This window comes from Crotalus tigris, unplaced genomic scaffold (genome assembly GCF_016545835.1).
Source record: "Crotalus tigris isolate CLP2741 ecotype Arizona unplaced genomic scaffold, ASM1654583v1 scf7180000017690.20705106771:4171800, whole genome shotgun sequence".
Lineage (NCBI taxonomy): Eukaryota > Metazoa > Chordata > Lepidosauria > Squamata > Viperidae > Crotalus > Crotalus tigris.
In genome coordinates, this window is record NW_024096569.1 from 3,277,501 (window position 1) to 3,301,283 (window position 23,783).

Consider the following 23,783-nt stretch of genomic DNA (forward strand, 5'->3'; position numbering starts at 1 on the left):
ATCCATTTATCTTTCCATCCCTCCAACTTTGCATCCATCCATCCACTGGCTGAGGAATTCTGGGAGTTGAAGTCCTCAAGTCATCAAAGGGCCACGTTTGAAGACCCCTGCTTGTGGACTTCAACTCCCAGAATTCCTCAGCCGGGCACCCTGACTGAGGAATTCTGGGAGTTGAAGTCCACAAGTCATCAAAGGGCCAAGTTTCAAGACCCCTGCTTTAAACGGTCGCTAAATGAACTGCTGTTAAGTCGAGGACTGGCTGCAGTGAGCAGAAAGTGACCACAGATAAGAAAGGACTCAAAAACAGTCGCGGGAACTTACCAGCCGCAAATCCTTGCAGTAAAGTTTGGTAAACCACTGGTTGTAAGCCAAAGCTGCCACAATCAAAGCCAGATCTCTGGGACGTGAAGAAAAAAATGGAAAAGGGGGGGGGAGTTAGAAGGAGGATAAACCAGTAATGGTTTGTCTCAAAAAGTTATCCTCTGCTTTTAAAACTCACCCTAGAGCAGAGTTTCTCAACTTTAATCCCTTTAAGCTGCCTGGACTTCAACTCCCAGAATTCCACAGCCAGCATTTTTTTTGGCTGGGGAATTCTGGGAGTTGAAGTCCATGCGGCTTAAAGCGGCAGAGGTTGAGAAACAGTGTCCTAGAGTAAGGGTAGGCCACCTTGGCCCCTTCATGACTCGTGGACTTCAACTCCCAGAATTCCTGAGCCAGCCTGGCTCAGCTTGGAAACCTCTCCCTTTCCCCTCAGCATGGCTGGTTGAGGAATTCTGGGAGTTGAAGTCCACGAGTCATAAAAGAGCTGAGGTTGCTTAATTCTGGCCTAGGCCTAGGCCGCTTTATGTCTCATGGACTTCAACTCCCAGAATCCATGCAGGCTCAGGAATTCTGGGAGTTGAAGTCCACGAGTCATAAAAGAGCTAAGGTTGCCTACCTCTGCACTAGACCAGGGGTAGGCCACCTTGGCTCTTTTATGACTCATGGACTTCAACTCCCAGAATTCCTGAGCCAGCCACGCTGAGGGAAAAGGGAGAGGTTTCCAAGCTGAGCCAGGCTGGCTCAGGAATTCTGGGAGATGAAGTCCATGAGTCATAAAGCGGCCTAGGCCTAGGCCAGAGTTAAGCAACTTCAGCTCTTTTATGACTCATGGACTTCAACTCCCAGAATTCCTGAGCCAGCCATGCTGAGGGAAAAGGGAGAGGTTTCCAAGCTGAGCCATGCTGGCTGAGGAATTCTGGAAGCTGAAGTCCACCAGTCATCAAGGGAGCCATAGTTCCCCCATGCTGGCTCAGGAATTCTGGGAGTTGAAGTCCACAAGTCATAAAAGAGCCAAGGTGGCCTACCCCTGGCCTAGAGCACTGGAGTCCCCTGAGAAAAGAACAAAAAGAAAACGAAAGAAGGGGCTGAAGGAGGACAGAACCTCGGCTGGTTGATGACACTACAACTCCCATGTTCCTTGGTGGGAAGGGAGAGCCATCGTCTTTTATTCCCCCAGTTGATAATTTTCCAGTTTTAAAAACCATCCTCTCTCAAAGAGAGAATTCTTTCAAATTCTGAATCTTATCGAAGATGACCAGCAGATTACCCCTTTGGAAGGCCTGCACAATGATTAAGATTAAGATTGGGATTAAAATTAAAATTATTAAAATTAAAATTATTAAAATTAAAATTATTAAAATTAAGATTGGGATTAAAATTAAAATTGGGATTAAGATTAAGATTAAAATTGAGATTAAGATTAAGATTGGGATTAAGATTAAGATTGGGATTAAGATTAAGATTGGGATTAAGATTGGGATTAAGATTAAGATTGAGATTAAGATTAAGATTAAATTCCAGAATTATCGAACACAAGAGGGAGGAATCAGAAAGGCAAGATGGCTGCTGTAGCTGCCCCTAGACTAGATATTCTCGTTTTTTGATAAATTAACACATCATGCTTAACTCAGTAACCGAATCTACCCCTTTCCAGATTCCCATCATTTGCTGGGGTTTGCGGAACGAACTAAACCATTTAACGATGGGTAGAATTCAACTCCCAGAATTCCCATGTTCTGGAGTTGAGAAGATAGGGGAGTCAGCTGGGTAATGGGGGGGGGGCTCCAAAGGGAGCTTCTCACCGACTTTCCAAGTGGGAAAAATCCAACAGGTTGAACTCCCGGTTGTCTTCAGAATGATAAATCGTGTCCACGTCCTGGAAGCGGTTGAGGGCCGGAGAAAGAAAAACATTCAATTATTACTACAGTGGATTCCTCCCAGGACCTCCAGCAGCTCCTTAAGCACCCGTGTTCTTCCCCTGTTCTCCTCTGTCCCTATTGTCATGGCATGTGGGAAGGACCTTGGGAGCCGGAGGGAAAGCGGCAGAGGAGAGAGTGCGTAAATAAGAGGCTGCTGAGCTCTCAGAAGAAACGGGACTGGAGGAGACTTTTTGGAGAAGACAAGAGGGGAGGGGAGAGGGAAGGAGAGGAGAGGGGGAGAGAGAGGATAAGAAAAGAGAGGGGGGAAGGAGAGGGAGAGGAAGGGGGAGAGGAGAAGATAGGAGAGGGAGAGAGAGGGGGGAGGAAGGAAAGGGAGAGGGAGAAGAGAGCAGAGGAGAGGAGAGAGGGAAGGAGAGGAGAGGAGAGGAGAGAGGGAGGGAGGGAAGGAAAGGGAGAGGGAGAAGAGAGCAGAGGAGAGGAGAGAGGGAAGGAGAGGAGAGGAGAGGAGAGAGGGAGGGAGGGAGGGAGGGGGAGGAAAGGGAAAGGGGAGAGGGAAGGGAGAAGCAGAAGGAAACGGAAGGAGAGGGAGGGAGAGGAGAGGAAAAGAGAGGGAGAGAGGGGGAAGGAGAGGGAGAGGAGAGGAAAAGAGAGGGAGAGAGGGGGAAGGAGAGGGAGAGGAAAAGGGAGAGAAGATAGGAGAGGGAGAGGGAAGAAAGGAAAGGGGGAGGGAGAAGGGAGAGGGAGCAGAGGAGAGAGGGAAGGAGAGGAGAGAGGGAGGGAGGAAAAGGAAAGGAGAAAGGGAGAGGGGAGAGGGAGAGGGAAGGAGAGGGAGAGAGGGAAGGAGAGGGAGAAGGGAGGAGAGGGAGAGGCAGATGAGAGGGGGAGAGGGAAAGGGAAAAAGAGAGAGGGAGAGAGGGAGAGGAGAGGGAGAGGGAAGGAGGGGGGAGAGGGGAGAGAGAAGGAAGGAAGGTGGGAGAGAAGGAAGGAAGGAACAAAGGAAGGAAGGAAGGCAGTCAGTTTTGCTCAAGAAAACAAGCCATCCCTCAGTCTTCTCAGCTGGTCAGCTCACCCATTGAACTTCTTCCCGGCAAGACTGTCCGTTGTAATCGCAAAGGGCCGCATACGTTTCAGAGAAACCACCTGGGGACGAGGGAAAAAAGAGTTATATTCCCTCTCCACGGCCTTTCTGCACAAGCTCGACCAGCTGAGGATCAGATTTGTACCTGCCACCTTTTTACCTGTACCTTTTTATCAAGAGTTCCCGTTTTATTCGTAAGGCAAACCTTGCATCCAGACAATCTTCTAGTGTCTCAGGAAGACCTGGGGCGAGAAACATCTTCCCGAAATCCTAGCAAAGCGATTCCCCCCCCCCCAAAAAAAATTCTGTTTCAAGCAAGGCTAGAGCCAGTCACTTCCGACTCGGTCAATAACGCTGATATTGATAATCCTGAGCCTAAACAGCATCAAACGTTTAGATCGAGGCCACAACCAATAGCAAAGAATTATGTTTAAAATGGACTTTTCTGCGATCGGCTTTCCTTGAAATGAAACCACAGCCTCTCCAGGCAATATATCTTCGATCGCCAAGGGCTGGAGGGAACGAGACAGAAATATGATTTATCAGCTTCTAAAGCCTCCGTGGCTGCGAGCGCTTAAAAGCAGAATACGAGGCTAAGTGGGGCTCCTCCGATCCAGCCAAGCAATTTGTAGCTTTTTAGACGAACGCTTCCGGGATTCGGGTCAGTGGGCTAAGTGGAAAATGCCATCGCTGTAATTAAAATTTCATACAATTTGCTTCGAAGGAAGAGAGCCCTGCCTGAACTCTCTGGACTACAAGGATACGGGGCTGAAAACCCCAGGCAGACTCCGCGCGCGCCGAATCTCCTTCTCACCGCAAATGCTGTGAATGGTGGAATTCGAACTTTCCGAATTGGGGGAGACGTCCCGGGAAGTCTCAGGAGTTTCCACGTTCCCGTGCCGGATCAGGCAGCTGGAATGGAGTAAGGTGGGGGGGGGGGCAGAGAGAAAGGAACTTATATCAGGAGCACTTGAGATCTTATACCTTTCTCACACAGTCTGCGTGGTAGTCCTCGCTTAGCGACCGTTCCAAGTTGCGATGGACCCTGGTTTTAAAATCCTGATGCTGGACTCCGCCTTCTGCAGTCCTGCCAGCACATTTTGGGAGCTCAGCAACCGGCCCACATTTATGACCGTTTGAACGGTGAGTTGTGGACTACCTTTACCAGCAAAAAACCCTCAAAACACCAGGCATTTTTGATCATTTCCCAGCATTCCTGCTTTTTCTCGCCTACTCACACGGAAGCCGGACTGGGGAAAATTTTGGCTAAGGCAGAGTTGACGTGTCTGGTCACCTGTCCGGCACTTTCTGCAGTTGGAAATTTCAGGTTATAATTTGCTTTCTCTGTTTCCACCAAGATCTAGTAGGAAGGAAGGAAGGAAGGAGAGAAAGAAAGAAAGAAAGAAAGAAAGGAGAGAAAGAAAGAAAGAAAAAGAGAGAGAGAGAGAGAAAGAAAGAAAGAAAGAAAGAGAGAGAGAGAGAGAAAGAAAGAAAGAAAGAAAGAAAGAAAGAAAGAAAGAAAGAAAGAAAGGAGTGAGTGAGGGAGAGAGGGAGGGAGGGAGGAAGGAAGGAAGGAAGGAACTTCATAAAGATCGATCCTCCAGCCAATAAATAATACCAATTAACTTTTCTAGCAAAATGGGCTGTTTCTTACCTGGTTATGATTCAATGTGTTTAATGCTCGGATCTCCAAGACGTTGAACGAGCTTTCGGGCTATATAAGAGAAGGAAGAAATTTAGTCTCAATTTCTACAATTATAAAATTTACATTTTGTTTGAGTCGAGTGCTGTGTGTTTTTTCTTGACAACAGTACAGGATAGGCATTTTCCTGATTCCTTTGTGTTGTTTTTTTCACCCACAATGTGAGGACTTTAAACCTCCAAGGTCTAAGAATTCTATTCTGTTCCGTTCCGTTCCATTCCATTCCATTCCATATTTTATTATTCTATTCTATTCTATTCTATTCTATTCTATTCTTATTCTTATTCTATTCTATTCTTATTCTATTCTACTCTATTCTATTCTAGTCCTTATTTCTATTCTAGTCCTTATTTCTATTCCATTCCATTCCATCCTATCCTATCCTATCCTATCCTATCCTATCCTATCCTATCCTATCCTATCCTATTATTCTATCCTATCCTATCCTATCCTATTCTATTATCCTATCCTATCCTATCCTATTATTCTATTCTATTATTCTATTCTATTCTATTCCATTCTATTCTTATTCCATTCCATTCCATTCCATTTCTTATTCTATTCTATTCTATTCTATTCTATTCTATTCTATTCTATTCTATTCACCAACCAGTTACTAAGCACCTGGATTGTGATCACATGAGTGTGGAGGGTGTACAATGGTTGTATATTTTGTGTTGTTTTTTTCACCCACAATGTGGGGACTTTAAACCTCCAAGGTCTAAGAATTCTATTCTATTGTGTTCCGTTCCGTTCCATTCCATTCCGTATTCCGTATTCCGTATTTCTATTCTATTCTATTCTATTCTATTCTATTCTATTCTATTCTATTCTATTCTATTTTATTCTATTCTATTCTTATTCCATTCCATTCCATTCCATATTTTTTTCTATTCTTCTATTCTATTCTGTTCTATTCTATTCTATTCTATTCTATTCTATTCTATTCTATTCTATTCACCAACCAGTTACTAAGCACCTGGATTGTGATCACATGAGTGTGGAGGGTGTACAATGGTTGTATATTTTGTGTTGTTTTTTTCACCCACAATGTGGGGACTTTAAACCTCCAAGGTCTAAGAATTCTATTCTATGTGTTCCGTTCCGTTCCGTTCCATTCCATTCCGTATTCCGTATTCCGTATTTCTATTCTATTCTATTCTATTCTATTCTATTCTATTCTATTCTATTCTATTCTATTTTATTCTATTCTATTCTTATTCCATTCCATTCCATTCCATATTTTTTTCTATTCTTCTATTCTATTCTGTTCTATTCTATTCTATTCTATTCTATTCTATTCTATTCTATTCTATTCACCAACCAGTTACTAAGCACCTGGATTGTGATCACATGAGTGTGGAGGGTGTACAATGGTTGTATATTTTGTGTTGTTTTTTTCACCCACAATGTGGGGACTTTAAACCTCCAAGGTCTAAGAATTCTATTCTATTGTGTTCCGTTCCGTTCCATTCCATTCCGTATTCCGTATTTCTATTCTATTCTATTCTATTCTATTCTATTCTATTCTATTCTATTTTATTCTATTCTATTCTTATTCCATTCCATTCCATATTTTTTTCTATTCTTCTATTCTATTCTGTTCTATTCTATTCTATTCTATTCTATTCTATTCATTTTGTTTCACTTCTCCACACACTTGGCCCTTTTAGGACTTGTGGACTTCAACTCCCAGAATTCCCAGCTTTGCTGGCTGGGGGATTCTGGGAGTTGAAGTCCAGATGTCTTATAAAGTTGTTGAGGTTGAGATACCCTGTGTTAAATAACCTATTTTCTCTCTTTTGTTCCACTCACCTTGGCAGGCATCTTAATTCCAAACAAATAGACACGCCAGGTGGTAAGAACCTGTCAATAATAATAATAATAATAATAATAATAATAATAATAATAATAATAAATAGAATAAAGCTAAGATTGGTGAGTTTCACTGCATAAATTGGGTATAATCAGAGATATGCGACATGGCCCTTTCCTTCTCCCCACTCCCCATTCTGACATTATGGGGGAGGGTTATTTAAAATTTGGCTTTGCTTTCTGATCCATGTTCCCTACCTCCCCAAGGCCACCCAGGCTGGGAATGATGGGTGCTGTAGGCCTTTGGAAGGAACCAAATCAGCCACACTGCCGGTGTAATAATTCCTCCCCACACCGTGATGCTTTGGAAGGGAATATTGGAAAGCAGAAGCAAGAAAGGCATTTGTGAGTTTGTTGCGTGTGCCAGCGAGAAAAAGACAAATGGACTAATCAGGAAATCGTGGGTGGGGGAGGAGGGGGAAGCGAGTGTGAGCCATTAAAAGATCTTCCAAAAGAAAAACACTAAAAGGATCAGACAGCGTCTTTGTCCATTTGCAAGGGAGAAGAGGTGAATTATTGATGGCTTAAGATTACTTGCTTAGCAACGAGGTTGGGAGGCACCGAGGCCGGAGATAATATACAAGCGGCACAATTGCTCCCTAGCCGTGATTGTAAAAAAATAAATAAAACAGGAGTCTGGTGGCAGCTTTTTACGACTCTTTTTATTAAAAAGCAGAAGCTTCCCAAGGCGTCTGAGGAAGCCATCAGCCGCTCGTGAAATCTTCTGCTTTTTCATAACGCGAGCCGGTTGGAAAAGACGCTAATTTTTGGCGACCACAAAGTCACCCTGTCCTTCTTCCCTTCTTATGTGTTGTGAAACTCGTCCGCCCTTCCTGTCTCCTTTTTTATTGTTCTGGTCTGCGAATACCATCCTCGGTTGTATAAACAGAGACGCAGAATCAAAATCTTGTGAGGTGTTAGTAGCGCTTTATAAAGCCTCTAGGGAGGAATCGAATCCTGCGTTCAGTTTTGGTCCCCACATTACAAAGAAAGATGTTGAGACTTTCGAAAAAGTGCAAAGAAGAGCAACTTAGATGATTTTAAAGCCTGGAGACAAAAACATAGGAAGAACGGTTGCAGGAACTGGGTATGGCCAGTCTAGAGAAAAGAAGGACTTGTGGGGGGGGGGGGACATGATAGCAGTCTTCCAGTATTTGGGGGGCTGCCACACAAAAGAGGGGGTCCACCTATTCTCCAAAGCGCCTGAAGGCAGGACAAGAAGCAACGGATGGAAACTAATCAAGGAGAGAAGCCATCTGGAGTTAAGGAGAATCTTCCTAACACTGAGGACAATTAACCAGTGGAACAGCTTGCCACCAGAAATTGTGGGTGCTCCATCACTGGAGGCCTTTAAGAAGAGACTGGACAGTCTCTCGTCTGAAATGGTATAGGTTCTTCTGCTTGAGGAGGGGGCTGGACTAGAAGACCTCCAAGGTCCCTTCCAGCTTTATTCTGATTCTGAGGTTAGGATCTGTTCAGGGTGCAAAAAATGCTGGGTATTTTGCAATGGGAAAATTGCAAACTCCCACAATCAGTGCAGCTCACTCAACTAAGAGCTTCAACTTCAAAGTTTAAGGTGCTCGCTTAAGTTAAATTTAAATTTCGGCATTCCGATTCAGCAGCAGCTGTTTTATACATATAATACCTCGACTTACGACCCGGGGATGCTGCGACCGTCATGAATAAGAGTCAGTTGCCAGGGGTCTGAATTTTGATCACGTGCCCATGGGGGATGCTGCATCGGCCGTTAAGTGTGAAAAACGGCCACAAGTCCCTTTTTCAGTGTGACTTCGAACGGTCACTAAATGAACTGCTGTAAGTCGAGGACTACCTGTCTGTACGTTGGCTGCTGCTGTTTCCAAAAACAAAACTCGAAAAGCAGCAAGCTAGAAGGTGTGGCCTTTTCCTCCTTGGGGTGGAGAAAACTCTACCGGTTGACTTAACAGCCTGAACCCAATGCCTCTGGGAGTCTGCTGCTAGGGACAGATCCTCCCAGGGCATTCTGGGAAGGGAGGAGAAAGGGGAAGGTCCTTCCAGGGCATTCTGGGAAAGGAGAAGAAGGGGAAGGTCCTTCTAGGGGATTCTAGGAAGGGAGAAAGGGGAAGGTCCCTCCAGGGCATTCTGGGAAGGGAGAAGGGGAAGATCCTTCCAGGGGATTCTGGGAAAGGAGAAGAGAGGGGAAGGTCCTTCTAGGGGATTCTGGGAAGGGAGGAGAAAGGGGCAATCCTCCCAGGGGATTCTGGGAAGGGAGGAGAAAGGGGAAGGTCCCAGGGCATTCTGGGAAACGAGGAGAGAGAAAGGTCCTTCCAGGGGATTCTGGGAAGGGAGGAGAGAGGGGAAGGTCCTCCTAGGGGATTCTGGGAAGGGAGGAGAGAGGGGAAGGTCCTCCCAGGGGATTCTGGGAAGGGAGGAGAGAGGGGAAAGTCCTTCCAGGGGATTCTGGGAAGGGAGGAGAGAGGGGAAAGTCCTTCCGGGAGATTCTGGGAAGGGAGGAGAAAAGGGAAGGTCCTACTGGGGGATTCTGGGAAGGAAGGGAAAGGGGAAGGTCCTTCCAGGGGATTCTGGGAAAGGAGAAGAGAGGGGAAGGTCCTTCCATGAGATTCTGGGAAGGGAGGAGAAAGGGGAAGGTCCTTCCAGGGGATTCTGGGAAGGGAGGAGAGGGAAGATCCTTCCAGGGGATTCTGGGAAGGGAGGAGAAAGGAGAAGGTCCTCCCATCTACTCTTTTCCCAGAGGATTCTGGGAAAAGCGCAGATTGTACAGTGAACCCGAGGACATGGCGCTGCTCCACCACAAGGTAGCAGCGAGTGTGTTTGCACGCAACTCTCCACCGTGGGTTATCCCCATATCACAATCCGGTCTTTGCCATCTCCCCGGAAAAATCTCACCAGCACCCGGTCTTCATTTTTCTTGGGTTTGGTTTCGAGCTTCACCCTCACCAGGAGATGGACGGCAGGCCGGTTGAGAACTTTACGGATGCTTTCTGCGAAGGAGAATGCCAGCATTAGGATGGGAAGGAAGGAGTTACTAGATCCACCACCTCAGGTAGAGTTGGGATCCACTTCCAAGGACAAATAGGCCCTCCAGGTTTGTTCCCCCATCTGCAATCCCTGGATAAAGTGCCACAGATAACAGAATAAGAGAATAATAGAGTTGGAAGGGACCTCGGGGGTAGTAATAATAATAATAATCATCATCATCATTATCATCATCATCTTGAATCTTCTTGGTAAGCTGTTGCAAGAAGATTGCACAGACTGACTACAAGCAGCGGCACGACAAAGTAGCAACAATGGTGCATTGGAAGATCTGCAAGAAATATCATCTGCCTGTAAGCAAAAACGGGTGGGATCATAAAATAGGCAAAGTCATAGAAAATGATAAAATTAAACTGCTCTGGGACTTCAGAATTCAAACAGACAAGCACCTGCAACATAACACCCCAGACTTAACAATTGTCGATAAGAAAGACAAAAAAGTCTGGATAGTGGACGTGGCAGTGCCTGGAGACAGCGGAATAGACGAGAAAGAACTGGAGAAGATCACAAAATACAAAGACCTACAAATAGAAATAGAAAGACTGTGGCAAAAGCAAGCAAGGGTAGTACCAATAGTCATAGGCTCCTTGGGTGCAATCCCAAAACAACTGGAGCACCACTTGAACACCATTGGCATTGACAAATTCGCTATTAGTCAATTGCAAAAGGCGGCCTTACTAGGAACTGCTTCCATCCTGCGACGATATCTGTAATACCATCAAACATCCACATCTGCCTATCCCAGGTCCTGGGTAAGGACTCGGTAGGTAGACAAAATGCCAAATCCAGTCTGAACATCTGGCTGACTGTGCGATGATCCATAATAGGAGGAGGAGGAAGAAGAAGGAGGAGAAGAAGAAGTAGTAGTAGTAGTAGTGAAGGAGAAGGAGAAGAAGAAGAAGAAGAAGTAGTAGTAGTAGTAGTAGTAGTAGTAGTAGTAGTAGTAGTAGTAGTAGTTGGAATGGACCTTGGAGATCATCTAGTCCAACCTCCTGCTCAGGCAGGAAACCCTACACATATATATGTATATATCAGGGGTCTTCAAACTTGGCTCTTTTGTGACTTGCAAACTTCAACTCCCATGATTCCTCAGCCAGTGTGCCAAGCTGAGGAATTCTGGGAGTTGAAGTCCGCAAGTCATAAAAGGGCCAAGTTTGAAGAGCCCTGCTTGTGGACTTCAACTCCCAGAATTCCTCAGCCCAGCATACCTGGCTGAGGAATTCTGGGAGTTAAAGTCCACAAGTCATAAAAGGGCCAAGTTTGAAGACCCCGGATATATATAAACGATGCTGCTGCTTCAAGGGTTAGATGGCCTAAATGACATTTATAATTTATGGTGTTTTATTACTCTAGGTGAAATGTTAATATATACTGCTTGTCCATGTGTCATATGCCCTACACTAAATAAAACAATAACAACAAACAATAACGATGATGATGATAATGATAATAATAATAGCAACAGGCTTTGATGGATATAAACTGACCCGTCGTCTCCCTCAGGACAATCTCTCAGCTTCGACCCAATGAAGCTGCCCGGAGAAAGTTGTTTTCCATTCTCACCCCTCGGGCCAAATTGAACCCCAGAAACCTCCCTTGCCTCGTGTGTGCCGAGTGCGAGGCAACGAAGTCCCCGGCTGGGTGCAAAGGGCAGTCAAGCGCGACATGAGAGATGACATCCCGCCGTCAAGAAGATGGATCGGCCCTGACAGCCAAGGCAGAGGCAGCCCAGGAGAAGAAGGAAGCTTCGGAGCTTACCAAATCGTCCCAACAAGAAGCATCCGAGATCGGATCTTGCACAATAGATGTCTCAAGTAATTGAGCCAAGCTTGGTACTGGGGCAGGGGGCAATAGAAGCAGATTCAAATAGAGCAGTGGTTCTCCACCTGTGGGTCGGGACCCCATTTGGGGTCGAACGACCATTTCACAGGGATCGCCAAACAACGCAGTCCGCCATTTTTTCCCCCTTTTCCTTAGCTGTGCTACTCCCTTTTATTCTATTGGCTTTCGAAAGCCAATAGAGTAGACTCTCTTGAATAGAGTCTAATTCTATTGGCTTTCCAAAGCCAATAGGAATTGTCCAGGCTGTCTCTGCCCTGCTGAGCCCGCCAAAAGCCCCATTCTGCAAACGGTGCTGCACCAGTTGAGTAGTCCTCGACTTACGACTGGTTGAGTAGTCCTCGACTTATGACCGGTTGGGGGTCGCGGCATTAAATAGAGGCTGGACCCTTCTAACCACTGAAGACTCGACTTAGACCTTGTATTTACCGAATTTAATACGATCGTAATTCAGTTTAAATCAAATGTAGGGGTTTTTTTATTCCTTTTGCAAAAGGTTTGAACTTTTGAGCCGGCTGACTAATCTTCAAAACAAGCTCTTTTTTCTTTTTTTTTTCTTTCTCATTTCACACCAATATTTTTTTTTTCTTGTCTCTTAGCACCTGCCTTTCATTTCCTTTCGTTCATTAGTTTTTTCCTGTGCTTGCACAATGTTGCTTAACCTGAATCGGGGGGGAAAAAAAAATAGCAGGTTTGATCTCAGGGAATAATATTTTGGACAAAAAGAATGGAAGCCACGTCCGTTAAGCAAAAATCACTGGGGGCAGCTATTTAAAAATGGTTTTTTCTGCTCTACTTCTTAATCTCAGAGAGAAAGGAAGCAAAGGGAATTAAACCCCATGTGGTAGCATTTCCTGATGTGACAGAAAAACATAGAAAATTGAGATTTTTTTGGGGGGGAAACATGTAATTCAGAAGAGAAAAGGCGCTCAACCAGATTGAAGGGGTTGCTGTACAAATAGTCCTTCACTTAAGACTGCAATTAAGCCCAAAATGAATGTTGTTAAGTGAGACATTTGTTAAGTGAGTTTTGCTCCATTTTACGACCTTTCTCGACACCGTTGTTAAGTGAATCACTGCAACCATCATAAATACGAGTCATTTGCCAAGCGTCTGAATTCGGATCTCGCGATCGTGGGAGACGCTGAAACGGTCGTTCAATGTGAAAAGCGCTTTTTTCAGTGCCGTTGTAAATTTTTGAACGGTCACTAAATGAACCATCGTACATCAGGGACTACCTGTGTTTTTATACTGGTAGCCCTCGAGTTAGGGACACAAAATAAGGACTGGAAAATCCATCGTTAAGACTGTGGTCCTCAAGCAAGGCGTCACATAATGGCAACTTAATAATAATAATAAAGTTGGAAGGGACCTTGGAGGTCGTCTAGTCCAACCCCCTACTCAGGCAGGAAACCCTATACCGTTTCAGACAAATGGCTGTCCAGTCTCTTCTTCAAAACTGCCAGCATTGGAGCATTCACTGCTTCTGGACTTCAAAATTGTGACTTGCGACTTCAAAAATTCAGCCGCTGGCCAACTGACAATCGAAAGTGTCCTGGGGTCCCCTTTGCCTACCTTCTAACCAGCAAAGTCAACAGGGGGGAGCCGGATTCACTTAATAACCGCATGGCTCACTTACCACCTGCTTAACAACTGGTGTCAAGAAAGCTCGATCAAATGGGGCCAAACTCACTGAACGCAAGTTTCGCTTAGCAACGGAAAGGTTGGCCTCGATTGTCGTCGTAAGGCGTAAGCTGAAGACTCGCCATAAGTCGAGCGGGGGGGGGGGTGAAGGCTCTTATCAATTAAAAAAAAAAACCAAGATCGGGGTAGGCACCCTTGGCTCTTTTATGACTGGTGAACTTCAACTCCCAGAATTCCTGAGCCAGCCACGCTGAGGGGAAAGGGAGAGGTTTCCAAGCTGAGCCAGCCTGGCTCAGGAATTCTGGGAGCTGAAGTCCACGAGTCATAAAAGAGTGAAGATTGCCTACCCCTGGTCTAGGGATTCCTGCTTGAGCAGGGGGTGGACTAGAAGACCTCCAAGGTCCCTTCCAGCTCTGTTATTCTGTTATTCTGAATGGTCTAGGCCAGGGGTAGGTAACTGGTTCTTTTATGACTCGTGGACTTCAATCCCAGAATTCCTGAGCCTGCATGGCTCAGCTTGGAAAGCTCTCCCTTTCCTCTCAGCACGGCTGGCTCAGGAATTCTGGGAGTTGAAGTCCACCAGTCATAAAAGAGCCAGTTACCCCTGGCCTAGACCATTCAAAATAACAGAATAACAGAGCAGGAAGGGACCTTGGAGGTCTTCTAGTCCACCCCCTGCTCAAGCAGTAGTCCCTAGGCCAGGGGTAGGCAACCTTGGTTCTTTTGTGACTCGTGGACTTCAACTCCCAGAATTCCTGAGCCAGCATGGCTCAACTTGGAAACCTCTCCCTTTCCCTTCAGTGTGGCTGGCTCAGGAATTCTGGGAGTTGAAGTCCACGAGTCATAAAAGAGCCAAGGTGGCCTACCCCTGGCCTAAGCCACCATTTCTAAAGTTTGCAGTCTCTCTCCTCCTTCCTCCTTCTTCTTGTCGTTGCACACACCAGGGGAGCAAAAGAGTATAAAAGAGACAGCGGCAAGTCTCCCTCCAGACAAATTCACTGCCCAGTGACCATTAACCCATCTGTGTAATTTTCTTGGCAACAATAGGAAAATGATTTAGCCATGCTCAGAGACCAGCTAATGTTACCCAGCCCTGTGCAATGAAGAAAATAACCCAGATATAAATGCTATTATTAGAATGTTAACGACAAATACTGGGTGTTTGAGCCCTGAGCTCACAGATTAAAAATCCTTCCTCTTATTGTTCAAATAATTTAATATACTTCAATTTGGATAGTTAATTTTTTTTTTTAACCGTACCACTGTACAATGTCGGGAAATTTGCTCCCAGCTCTAATGTTTGTATTTGCTTTTTTTCCTTTCTCTTTTCTCCTTGCTTACTCTTCTTTTAATGATTCATAAATATATTTTGTAAAAAAAAAAAAAAAAAAAGGAAGAACATCCCGATTCAGTCCCAGCTTTCGTTCCGTACAGTATTAACCTCGTGAACTCTAAAGCTTCCTCCTTCCGTTACGTATTCAAGAAGGACAACAAATAATATTTATATGTTGCTTATATGTCAGGGTGTGAGTCTATACATATGTTGTGTGTAGTATGTCCCCCCTTGTCCTTCTCTTCATTAAACTAAACATACCCTATTCCTGCAACCGTTCATCGTATGATTTAGTTTCCGGATCCCTAATCATCTTTATTCCTCTGCTCTGCACACTTTCTAGGATCTCCGCATCTTTTTTGTGTCATGGAGGATCAGAATAACAGACTAACAGAGTCGGAAGGGACCTTGGAGGTCATCTAGTCCAACCCCCTGTTCAAGTAGAAAACCCTATACCATTTCAGACAAATGGTTGTCCAGTCTCTTCTTAAAAACTTCCAGTGTTGGAGCATTTACTGCTTCTGGAGGCAGGTTGTTCCACTGACGAATTGTTCTAACTGTCAGGAAATTCCTCCTTAGTTCTAGGTTGCTTCCCTCCTTGATGAGTTTCCATCCATTGCTTCTTGTCCTGCCTTCTGGTGCCTTGGAGAATAGCTTGACTGCCTCTTCTTTGGGGCAGCCCCTGAGATGTTGGAAGACTGCTATCGTGTCCCCTCAGTCCTTCTTTTCAGAACTAGTGCCCATTCTTCAAAATGGGGGGGCGGTTTCACCAAAGTGATGGGTAGAGGAAACAAATATATATATTGCTCCTAGAAGCACGAAGCCGAAAGCACCAGCCTGAAGATGACGAATGAGACTTCGTCGAAACGTCGCCAAGACACTTCCAATTTGACGCGGGAGAAAACCCGAATAACCAAAGACCTACATACAAACACCCGCGAAAACCTCAGAAAACAAATATATATATACACACACACATACATACATACATACATACATATATATATCCTTTCCTTAGAAAACTGGTTGCGTGCGCAGAAGACTCAAGACGGAGAAAGCAAAGTCTTGTTCACACAATGCATAATTTATGGCTTGTGGCCACCAGCTACCGAGATCAATTGCAGACTTAAATGGCTTGAAAAGGTAATGAAACAGAAAAACAGAAGGGAAGGGGAAAAAAAAAAAGGCAGGGATTCAGAAGCATCAGGTGGAGCTTTAAAAAAAAAAATCCTAATGATGGTAACATGGAGCCCTTTACGTAAGTGAACCATCAGAAATGGACCGCTTCTCCGTAAATTTGCACAGTCCTGTTTGAAAGCCAGCTCAGATCGCACCCGCCACCCTGTCTAATCAAAGAGAGAAGCAACCTGGAATTAAGGAGAAACTTCCTAACAGGAAGGACACTTAACCAGCGGAACAGCTTGCCACCAGAAATCGTGGGTGCTCCCTCACTGGAGGTTTTTAAGAAGAGATTAGACAATCACTTGTCTGAGATGGTATAGGTTCTTCTGCTTGAGCAGGGAGCTGGACTAGAAGACCTCCAAGGTCCCTTCCAGCTTCTATTCTATTCTATTCTATTCTATTCTATTCTATTCTATTCTATTCTATTCTATTCTGTAATTTTATTCTATTCTATTCCATTCCGTATTTTATTATTCTATTCTGTTCTGTTCTGTTTTGTTCAGAATAGAATAGAATAGGAATAGAATAGAATAGAATAGAAAAGAAAAGAATAAGAATAGAATAGAATTAGAAATCAGAATAGAATAGAATAGAATTAGAAATAAAAATAGAGTAGAATAGAGTAGAATAGAATAGAATAGAATTAGAAATTAGAATAGAATAGAATAGAATGGAATAACAGATTTGGAAGGGACCTTGGAGGTCTTCTAGTCCAACCCCCAGGCAGGAAACCCTAGACCGGGGTGTTAAACTCGCAACGTCACGTGATATGTCGCGATGTATTGCGACTTTTTTTCCCTTGCTGGCAATGGGGTGGGTGCGGTTTCGCTATGATGCATCCAGCCTGTGGGCCGGCAATTTGACACCCCTGCCCTAGACCACTCCAGACAAACGCCTGTCCTATTGCACCCGGCATTAGCACCTGAACAATTCTTTGCAAGGATAAAACTTGCTTAGATTTTCTTGTTTATCGGCCTCTGAGCTTTTGGCATTCCTGCAAAAATGGCACATTTCCTTGGGGTTTTTTTCTGCCCTCTTTTTATTAGCATTCCCCCGCCCCCCCCCCATTTTTTTTCAAAATATATTTCTTAATTGTGGGAAGTAGAATGAAGAAGCAAACGGAAGAAGACAAGGAAAAAAATATTGAGACGGGAAAATAAATACCTGTGGGCAGAATTGCTGAGACGGTACAGTTAGAGCTTCATTGTTAAAACAAATAAAAATCGTCCCGATATAAATACGCAAAAATTACAATCATAATTACCTAATCGTAATGGTAAAATCATAAGTTGAGGCCTACCTATACAGCTGGATATCTACGGGAAGTCACTGCAGGTCTACAAACCAAGCCATACACATCTCAGGCAACAATTAACAATTAAGCCACTAAACCAGCTTGGAAGAACACAATTTTCAAGGAGTCCTTCAAAGTCAGTTCCAGATCAAATGCATTGCCGTGGACCCCTCTCGGCTACATTGATGGAAAACTTTAAAAATTATGCTTGATGCGTAATCAAGAATAACATAATCAGAGGCAGCGAATCCATGGAGGAATATTTACCAACTGTAAGCGTAGGCTGCATTAACAGAGGGATAGAATCAACATCACGTGAAGTATTAATACCACTTTACAATGCCACACCTGGAATACTGCATCCAGTTTTGGTCACCACGATGTAAAAAAGATGTTGAGACTCTAGAAAGAGTGCAGAGAAGAGCAACAAAGATGATTGGGGGACTGGAGGCTAAAACATATAAGGAACAGTTGCTGGAATTGGGTATGTCCAGTTTAACGGAGAGAAGGACGAGGGGGGACAGGATAGCAGTCTTCCAGTATCTCAGGGGCTGCCCCAAAGAAGAGGGAGTCAAGCTATTTTCCAAAGTGCCTGAAGGCAGGACAAGAAGCAACGGATGGAAACTAATCAAGGAGAGAAACAACCTAGAACTAAGGAGAAACTTCTTGACAGTTAGAACAATTAACCAGTGGAACAACCTGCCTCCAGAAGCGGTGAATGCTCCAACACTGGAAGTTTTTAAGAAGAGACTGGAGAGCCATTTGTCCGAAATGGTGTAGGGTTTCCTGCCTGAGCAAGGGGTTGGACTAGATGACCTCCAAGGTCCCTTCCAACTTTACTACTACTACTACTACTACTACTACTACTACTACTACTACTACTACTATTATTATTATTATTATTATTATTATTATTATTACGTGAACATTTTCACTTTGTTCGTTTTAACGTTCCATTGTTGCCTGAGGTTATTTTATGGGCTGTTTTCAAGCTTGGCCACTTAAAGATGGGTGGACTTCAACTCCCAGAATTCCCCAGCCAACGAGGGAGGTAACAACCTCAGCCAATTAAGATAGGTGGACTTCAACTCCCACAATTCCCCAGCCAGTCATGCTGGTTGGGGAATTCTGGGAGTTGAAGTCCACACGTCTTTAAGGAGCCTGGCTTGAGAAACACTGGCTGGCAATGAAGCAAGAAGACTGAGTATCAATCAATGCCAATAAAAAAGGTGTAATAAAAGACCTATTAAAATAAAGATCTCATTTGGTGATGAGCGGCGGAGGGACCCGTTTAAAACGCTCGGGATGGCAGCGTCTGTGGCTGACATCTGGAAGGATGCTACCATGATTATTCTCCCGCAAAAGTAACATTTTCAAGAGAAAATGCAAACCCCCAAAGGTTTTCTTTGCCAAGAGGCATTTAAGAGGAATTTTGATGGAAAGGGAAGGCATAAAATTTTGGAAAAATCTGGTGTGGATTTAAGTCAAGCAGGTGGGTTTTCGTTTTTTAGAAGCTTCTTAAGAAATACACCAGGAGGAGAGTTTATTAAATGTTTGGTAATTTGGAGAAAGAAGAGGATAAAGGGAACCAGCGTGAATCCCGGGAAGTTTCGTACAAGAATAAAGTTAAAATTGACACACTGGAGGGATAATGAGTAAAAAACCTCAGGCAAGTATCTAATTTTCTCTATCTTGGTGGAAGCTTTATGACAGATAGGAAAAAGGCTTGGAAAAAATGTGATAGACAGGAAGATTAATAATAATAGTAGTAATAGTCATAGTCGTAGTAGTAGTAGTAGTAGTAGTAGTAGTAATAATAATAATAATAATAATAATAATAATAATAATAATATAGTGGACGTGGACGTGGCAGTGCCTGGAGACAGCAGAATAGACGAAAAAGAACTGGAGAAGATAACAAAATAAAAAGATCTACAAATAGAAATAGAAAGATTGTGGCAAAAGCAAGCAAGGGTAGTACCAATAGTCATAGGCTCCTTGGGTGCAATCCCAAAACAACCAGAGCACCACTTGAACACCATTGGCATTGACAAATTCGCTATTAGTCAATTGCAAAAGGTGGCCTTACTAGGAACTGCTTCCATCTTGCGACGATATCTGTAATACCATAAAACATCTACATCTGCCTATCCCAGGTCCTTCAGAAGGACTCAATAGGTAGACAAAATGCCAAATCCAGTCTGAACATCTGGCTGACCGTGCGATGATCCCAAATAATATAATAATAAAGTAGCAACAATGGCACATTGGAAGATCTGCAAGAAATATCATTTGCCTGTAAGCAAGAACTAGTGGGACTATAAAATAGAGAAAGTCATAGAAAATGATAAAATTAAACTGCTCTGGGACTTCAGAATTCAAACAGACAAGCACCTGCCACATAACACTCCGGACTTAACAATTGTCGATAAGAAAGACAAAAAAGTCTGGATAGTGGACGTGGCAGTGCCTGGAGACAGCAGAATAGATGAGGAAGAACTGGAGAAGATAACAAAATACAAAGACCTACAAATAGAAATAGAAAGACTGTGGCAAAGGCAAGCAAGGGTGGCACCAAAAGTTAATAGGCGCCTTGGGTGTAATCCCAAAACAACTGGAGCACCACTTGGACACCATTGGCATTGACAGATTGGCCATTAGTCAATTGCAAAAGGCGGCCTTACTAGGAACTGCTTCCATCCTGAGACGATATCTGTAATACCATCAAACATCCACATCTGCCTATCCCAGGTTCTGGGTAAGGACTCGATAGGTAGACAAAATGCCAAATCCAGTCTGAACATCTGGCTAACTGTGCGATGATCCATAATAATAATAATAATAATAATAATAATAAAGCTGGAAGGGACCTTGGAGGTCATTTAGTCCAACCCCCTGCTCAGGCAGGAAACCCTATACCATTTCAGACAAATGGCTGTCCAGCCTCTTCTTAAAAACTTCCAGGGTTGGAGCATCTGGTCAAAAGAAGTCTGTTATGAAAAAGGAACATTTAAAGGATTAGGAAAGTGGTTTCCTATCTTCGCAACTAGAAGAAGGGAGAACTTCAACCCCCAGAATTCCCTGGCTGGCATGACTGGCTGGGGAATTCTGGGAGTTGAAGTCCACCTATCGTCAAGTTGCAAAGATAGGAAAACACAGGCCTAACACCTTTCTGCAAACTTGATTCTCTCTCTGAACTTGACAGACAGGCAGGGCAGAAGGAATGTAAAATTATATTGGACCGCCGAGGGGACGAGGGGACCATTATGACGCATATTTTGTGAAGTCCCTCCCCCACGAAAAGAAGATTAAAATGAATGAGTGACATCTGAGTGAAAATAGAAGATGTTGGAGGCACGATCACTCAGAGAGAAGGAATCAGGATCGAATGGCGAAGGAAGGAAGGAAGGAAGGAAGGAAGGAAGGAAGGAAGGAAGGAAGGGAGGGAGGGAGGGAGGGAGGGAGGAAGGAAGGAAGGAAGGAAAGAGAGGGAGGGAAGGAAGGAAGAAGGGAGGGAGGGAGGGAAGGAAGGAAGGAAGGAAGGAAGGAAAAGGGGAGGAAGGAAGGAAAGAAGGGGAGAGAGAAGAAGGGAAGGAAGGAAAGAAGGAAGGGGAGGGAGGGAGGGAAGGAAGGAAAGAAGGAAGGGGAGGGAGGGAAAGAAGGAAGGGGAGGGAGGGAAGGAAGGGGAGGGAGGAAAGGAAGGGGAGGGAGGGAAGGAAGGAACAGGAGAGAAGGAAAGAAAGAAAAAGAAAGAAAGGAAGGAAGGAAGGAAGGAAGGGGAGGGAGGAAAGGAAGGGGAGGGAGGGAAGGAAGGAACAGGAGAGAAGGAAGGAAGGAAAAGGGGAGGAAGGAAGGAAAGAAGGGGAGAGAGGGAAGGAGGGAAGGAAGAAAAGAAGGGGAGGAAGGGAAGGTAGGGGAGAGAGGGAAGGAGGGAAGGAAGGAAGGAAAGAAGGAAGGGGAGGGAGGGAAATAAGGAAGGGGAGGGAGGGAAGGAAGGAACAGGAGAGAAGGAAAGAAAGAAAAAGAAAGAAAGGAAGGAAGGAAGGAAGAAAGGAGGAACAGGAAGGAAGGAAAGAGGGAAGGAAAAGGAAAGAAGGGAAAGGAGGGAGGGAAGAAAGGAAAAGGAAGGAAGGAGGGGAGGGAAATTTCCTCCCAATTGTGGTCGTAAGTCAAGGACTGCCTGCAACATGGAGAGGCCGTAGATAGGTGGGATCAAGGCAGCTACCCGTTTATCAGCTTTAATTTTGCCATATCCTCCTGGCTGCCCTGCCCGTAACACGTTGCAGGATGGGGTAAGCAGGGCTATGCCACTTCCTCTCCTCCACCGACACCCCAAATGATCCAGCCCCGCCTCTGCGAAGGGAAGTGCTTCTCCTTTGCATGCTTGTGTGTGTGTGTGTGTATGTGTGTGTGTGTTGTCTAACACAAAAACAAATAACAGAAAGCAACAGTAAAATAACCAAGCTGGAAGGGGCTTTGGAGGTACTCTAGTCCATGGCTTTTCAACCTTTTGACCGATTGTACCCCTTTTAGGATATGGCAATATTGTGGTGGGGGGGGTGGGGGTGGGAGAGAATCCTTGGAAGTCCTAAATCGGTGTTTCTCAATATATTTTGTCACAGACATTTCTATTTACAAAAAGGGTATTTTGAAACACAGGCACCCAATCTCCGTCCCCCACCATCATCCACGGCCAAAGCAGGAAGGAACAAATCCTTATTTGAGAAAACCCAGGAATATCCTCACCATACCGGCCTCCCCCCCAAGAGGGTCCCTAACCCTAACCTCAGCCCTCCCCGGCACCCAGGCACCCTTCTCCGGGGTCCGCGCCCGCAAGATCTGAGTTATTTCCACTACAGGCTGAAGTCCTAAAGCTCCCCGAGGACGAAACATGGTTTGTCTGAAACATGTTTGGTCCGAAACATGGTTTGTCCGAAACATGGTTGGCTAGCTGGTGACGATACACCGGGCTGTGTGAATGCGATTAACGTCTGGATGCCCAGCTTGGGTGTATTATCAGGGAGGGAAGCATTAAGCACCGAGGACAGTGAAAAAGGTAAATAAATTGGGAATTTATTCCTGGGGGGGGGGAAGTGGAGGGATCTTTTTGATGGTTTTCTTTTTTGGGAAGGGGAGAGGAATGCAAGAAGATTTGGGCACGGATGTATTTTATTTATTGGATTGATCTGCCACCCATCTTGTAGCAAACGATTCTTTTATGGTGATTAATTGGGGGGGGGGGCAGAGCCAGAATCGTGCCCAGCCTGCTTCCCATTGGAATGAAGGAGCAGAGGGTCTCTTGATGGTGGGGAGGGGGGCAAAGAGGCGTAAATTTGTGAGAAAAAGGCCCTTGCACCCTCCCCTCCCGGATGAAAACAGGACCCAGGCGGATGAGAACCAGAGACTGCCGAAATGGGGCTAGTCCTTATGATTCTCAGGAATTCAAGGCCAGGGTTTGGGATGGGAGATGGGAGGTTGGGGGGAGGGCTGTATTCCTGCGACAGGCAAGGGGGCGAAGGGGCCCCGGGACTGACAGGTGGGGTGGGTGGGGATGGGGGAGAACCCAGACCCAAAAGTGGATAGGGGAATTGAGACTTTGTGGGGGGGGGGAAAGCCCCCCCTAGTGGGCAAAGAGGGGAGGGCTGGGATGGGGCAGGAGGGAAGCCAGGCAGTGGGGTGATGGGGAGGGGGAAATAAGGGGGGGGATTCAGACCGCGTGGGGAGGAGGGGGCAGCAGTGGGGCTCCCCGGACGGGAAAAGGCAGGCCGTGGGGGGGGGGAGGAGGGGGAGGCACCCAGGGACCCTTCCCCACCATCCGAAGGGGGCTTCAAGCAGGAAGGAGGGAGGGAGGGAAAGAAGGACCAGCATCCCCCCCCACCCTCATTCCGGCTGGTGGAGGAGGGAAGGAGGGAAGCGGAGGGGAAGGGTCTTTTCTTTGGGGGGGGGTCTTCCTTTGCCCAAGCGGGTCCCGAGGGGGGGTCTTCCCGCACCTTGCATGGGACCAGGGGATGGGATGCTGCGGGTGAGGGGGTGCCCTTCTCCCGCCCCCCCCACCTCTCTTCCCTTTCCATCCCCCCCCTCCCCGGGGGGGGGTCCCTACCTTGCAGCTCGCGAGCAACCTCCCACCCGGCGTGGGCCATCTCAGCTGCTGCAGGAGCCGGCACATGCCCGGCTGGGGCGGCGGTGGGAGCCACGGAGGCTGCGCATTCGCCTTCTCTCCCCCTCCCTCCCCGGGCACCGGCTGCTGGGTGGATGCGAGCAGACGACCCCCCCTCCCTCCCTCCCTCCCCAGCCCCTCCCGCCGCCCCCTCCCCTCCCCACCCAGACCTCCCCCCTCCCTCAAATCTCTCCTTTCCAGGGGCTTCTCTTGAAGCACCCCCCCCCCATGGAAACGCCTTTGGGAGAGACCACCCCCCCTCCTTGCGCACAGCGCTGCCCCCACAAGGGGAAGGGGCGCCGGGAGACCCCCGGCTGATTTCTCTACCCCCCCCCCTCGCTCCTGCCACTTTCCTTGGGGAAGGGGCGTCAAGTCGTGGCTTGCAAATCCCCCCCCCCTTTGGAGGAGCCCACCCCTCCACAAGAGACACAGGCTTTGATTT

The 23,783-nt window shown here is 45.9% G+C and overlaps 1 protein-coding gene across 7 annotated transcripts in view; it reads right to left on the minus strand.

Annotated features, from left to right (window-relative positions):
• CARMIL3 (capping protein regulator and myosin 1 linker 3) overlaps window positions 1-23,382 on the minus strand; it is a 71,758-nt gene extending 48,376 nt beyond the window's left edge. For 5 of the 7 annotated variants that reach the window (XR_005556093.1, XM_039338086.1, XM_039338084.1 and 2 more), the window contains exons 1-9: window positions 23,285-23,382; window positions 9,743-9,837; window positions 6,797-6,847; window positions 4,934-4,993; window positions 4,518-4,639; window positions 4,094-4,191; window positions 3,271-3,341; window positions 2,124-2,197; window positions 322-397 (exon numbers count right to left, since the gene is read on the minus strand). Coding sequence is in view for 5 of the 7 variants with exons in the window: in XM_039338086.1 (XP_039194020.1) it covers window positions 322-397; window positions 2,124-2,197; window positions 3,271-3,341; window positions 4,094-4,191; window positions 4,518-4,639; window positions 4,934-4,993; window positions 6,797-6,847; window positions 9,743-9,837; window positions 23,285-23,324 (687 nt within the window). In the remaining 2 variants the exon portion in view is untranslated. Of the gene's footprint in view, window positions 1-321; window positions 398-2,123; window positions 2,198-3,270; window positions 3,342-4,093; window positions 4,192-4,517; window positions 4,640-4,933; window positions 4,994-6,796; window positions 6,848-9,742; window positions 9,838-23,284 lie in introns of those variants that run through there. The other 2 variants (XM_039338087.1, XM_039338088.1) reach the window with 2 other exon arrangements.
• Window positions 23,383-23,783: the final 401 nt, after the last annotated feature.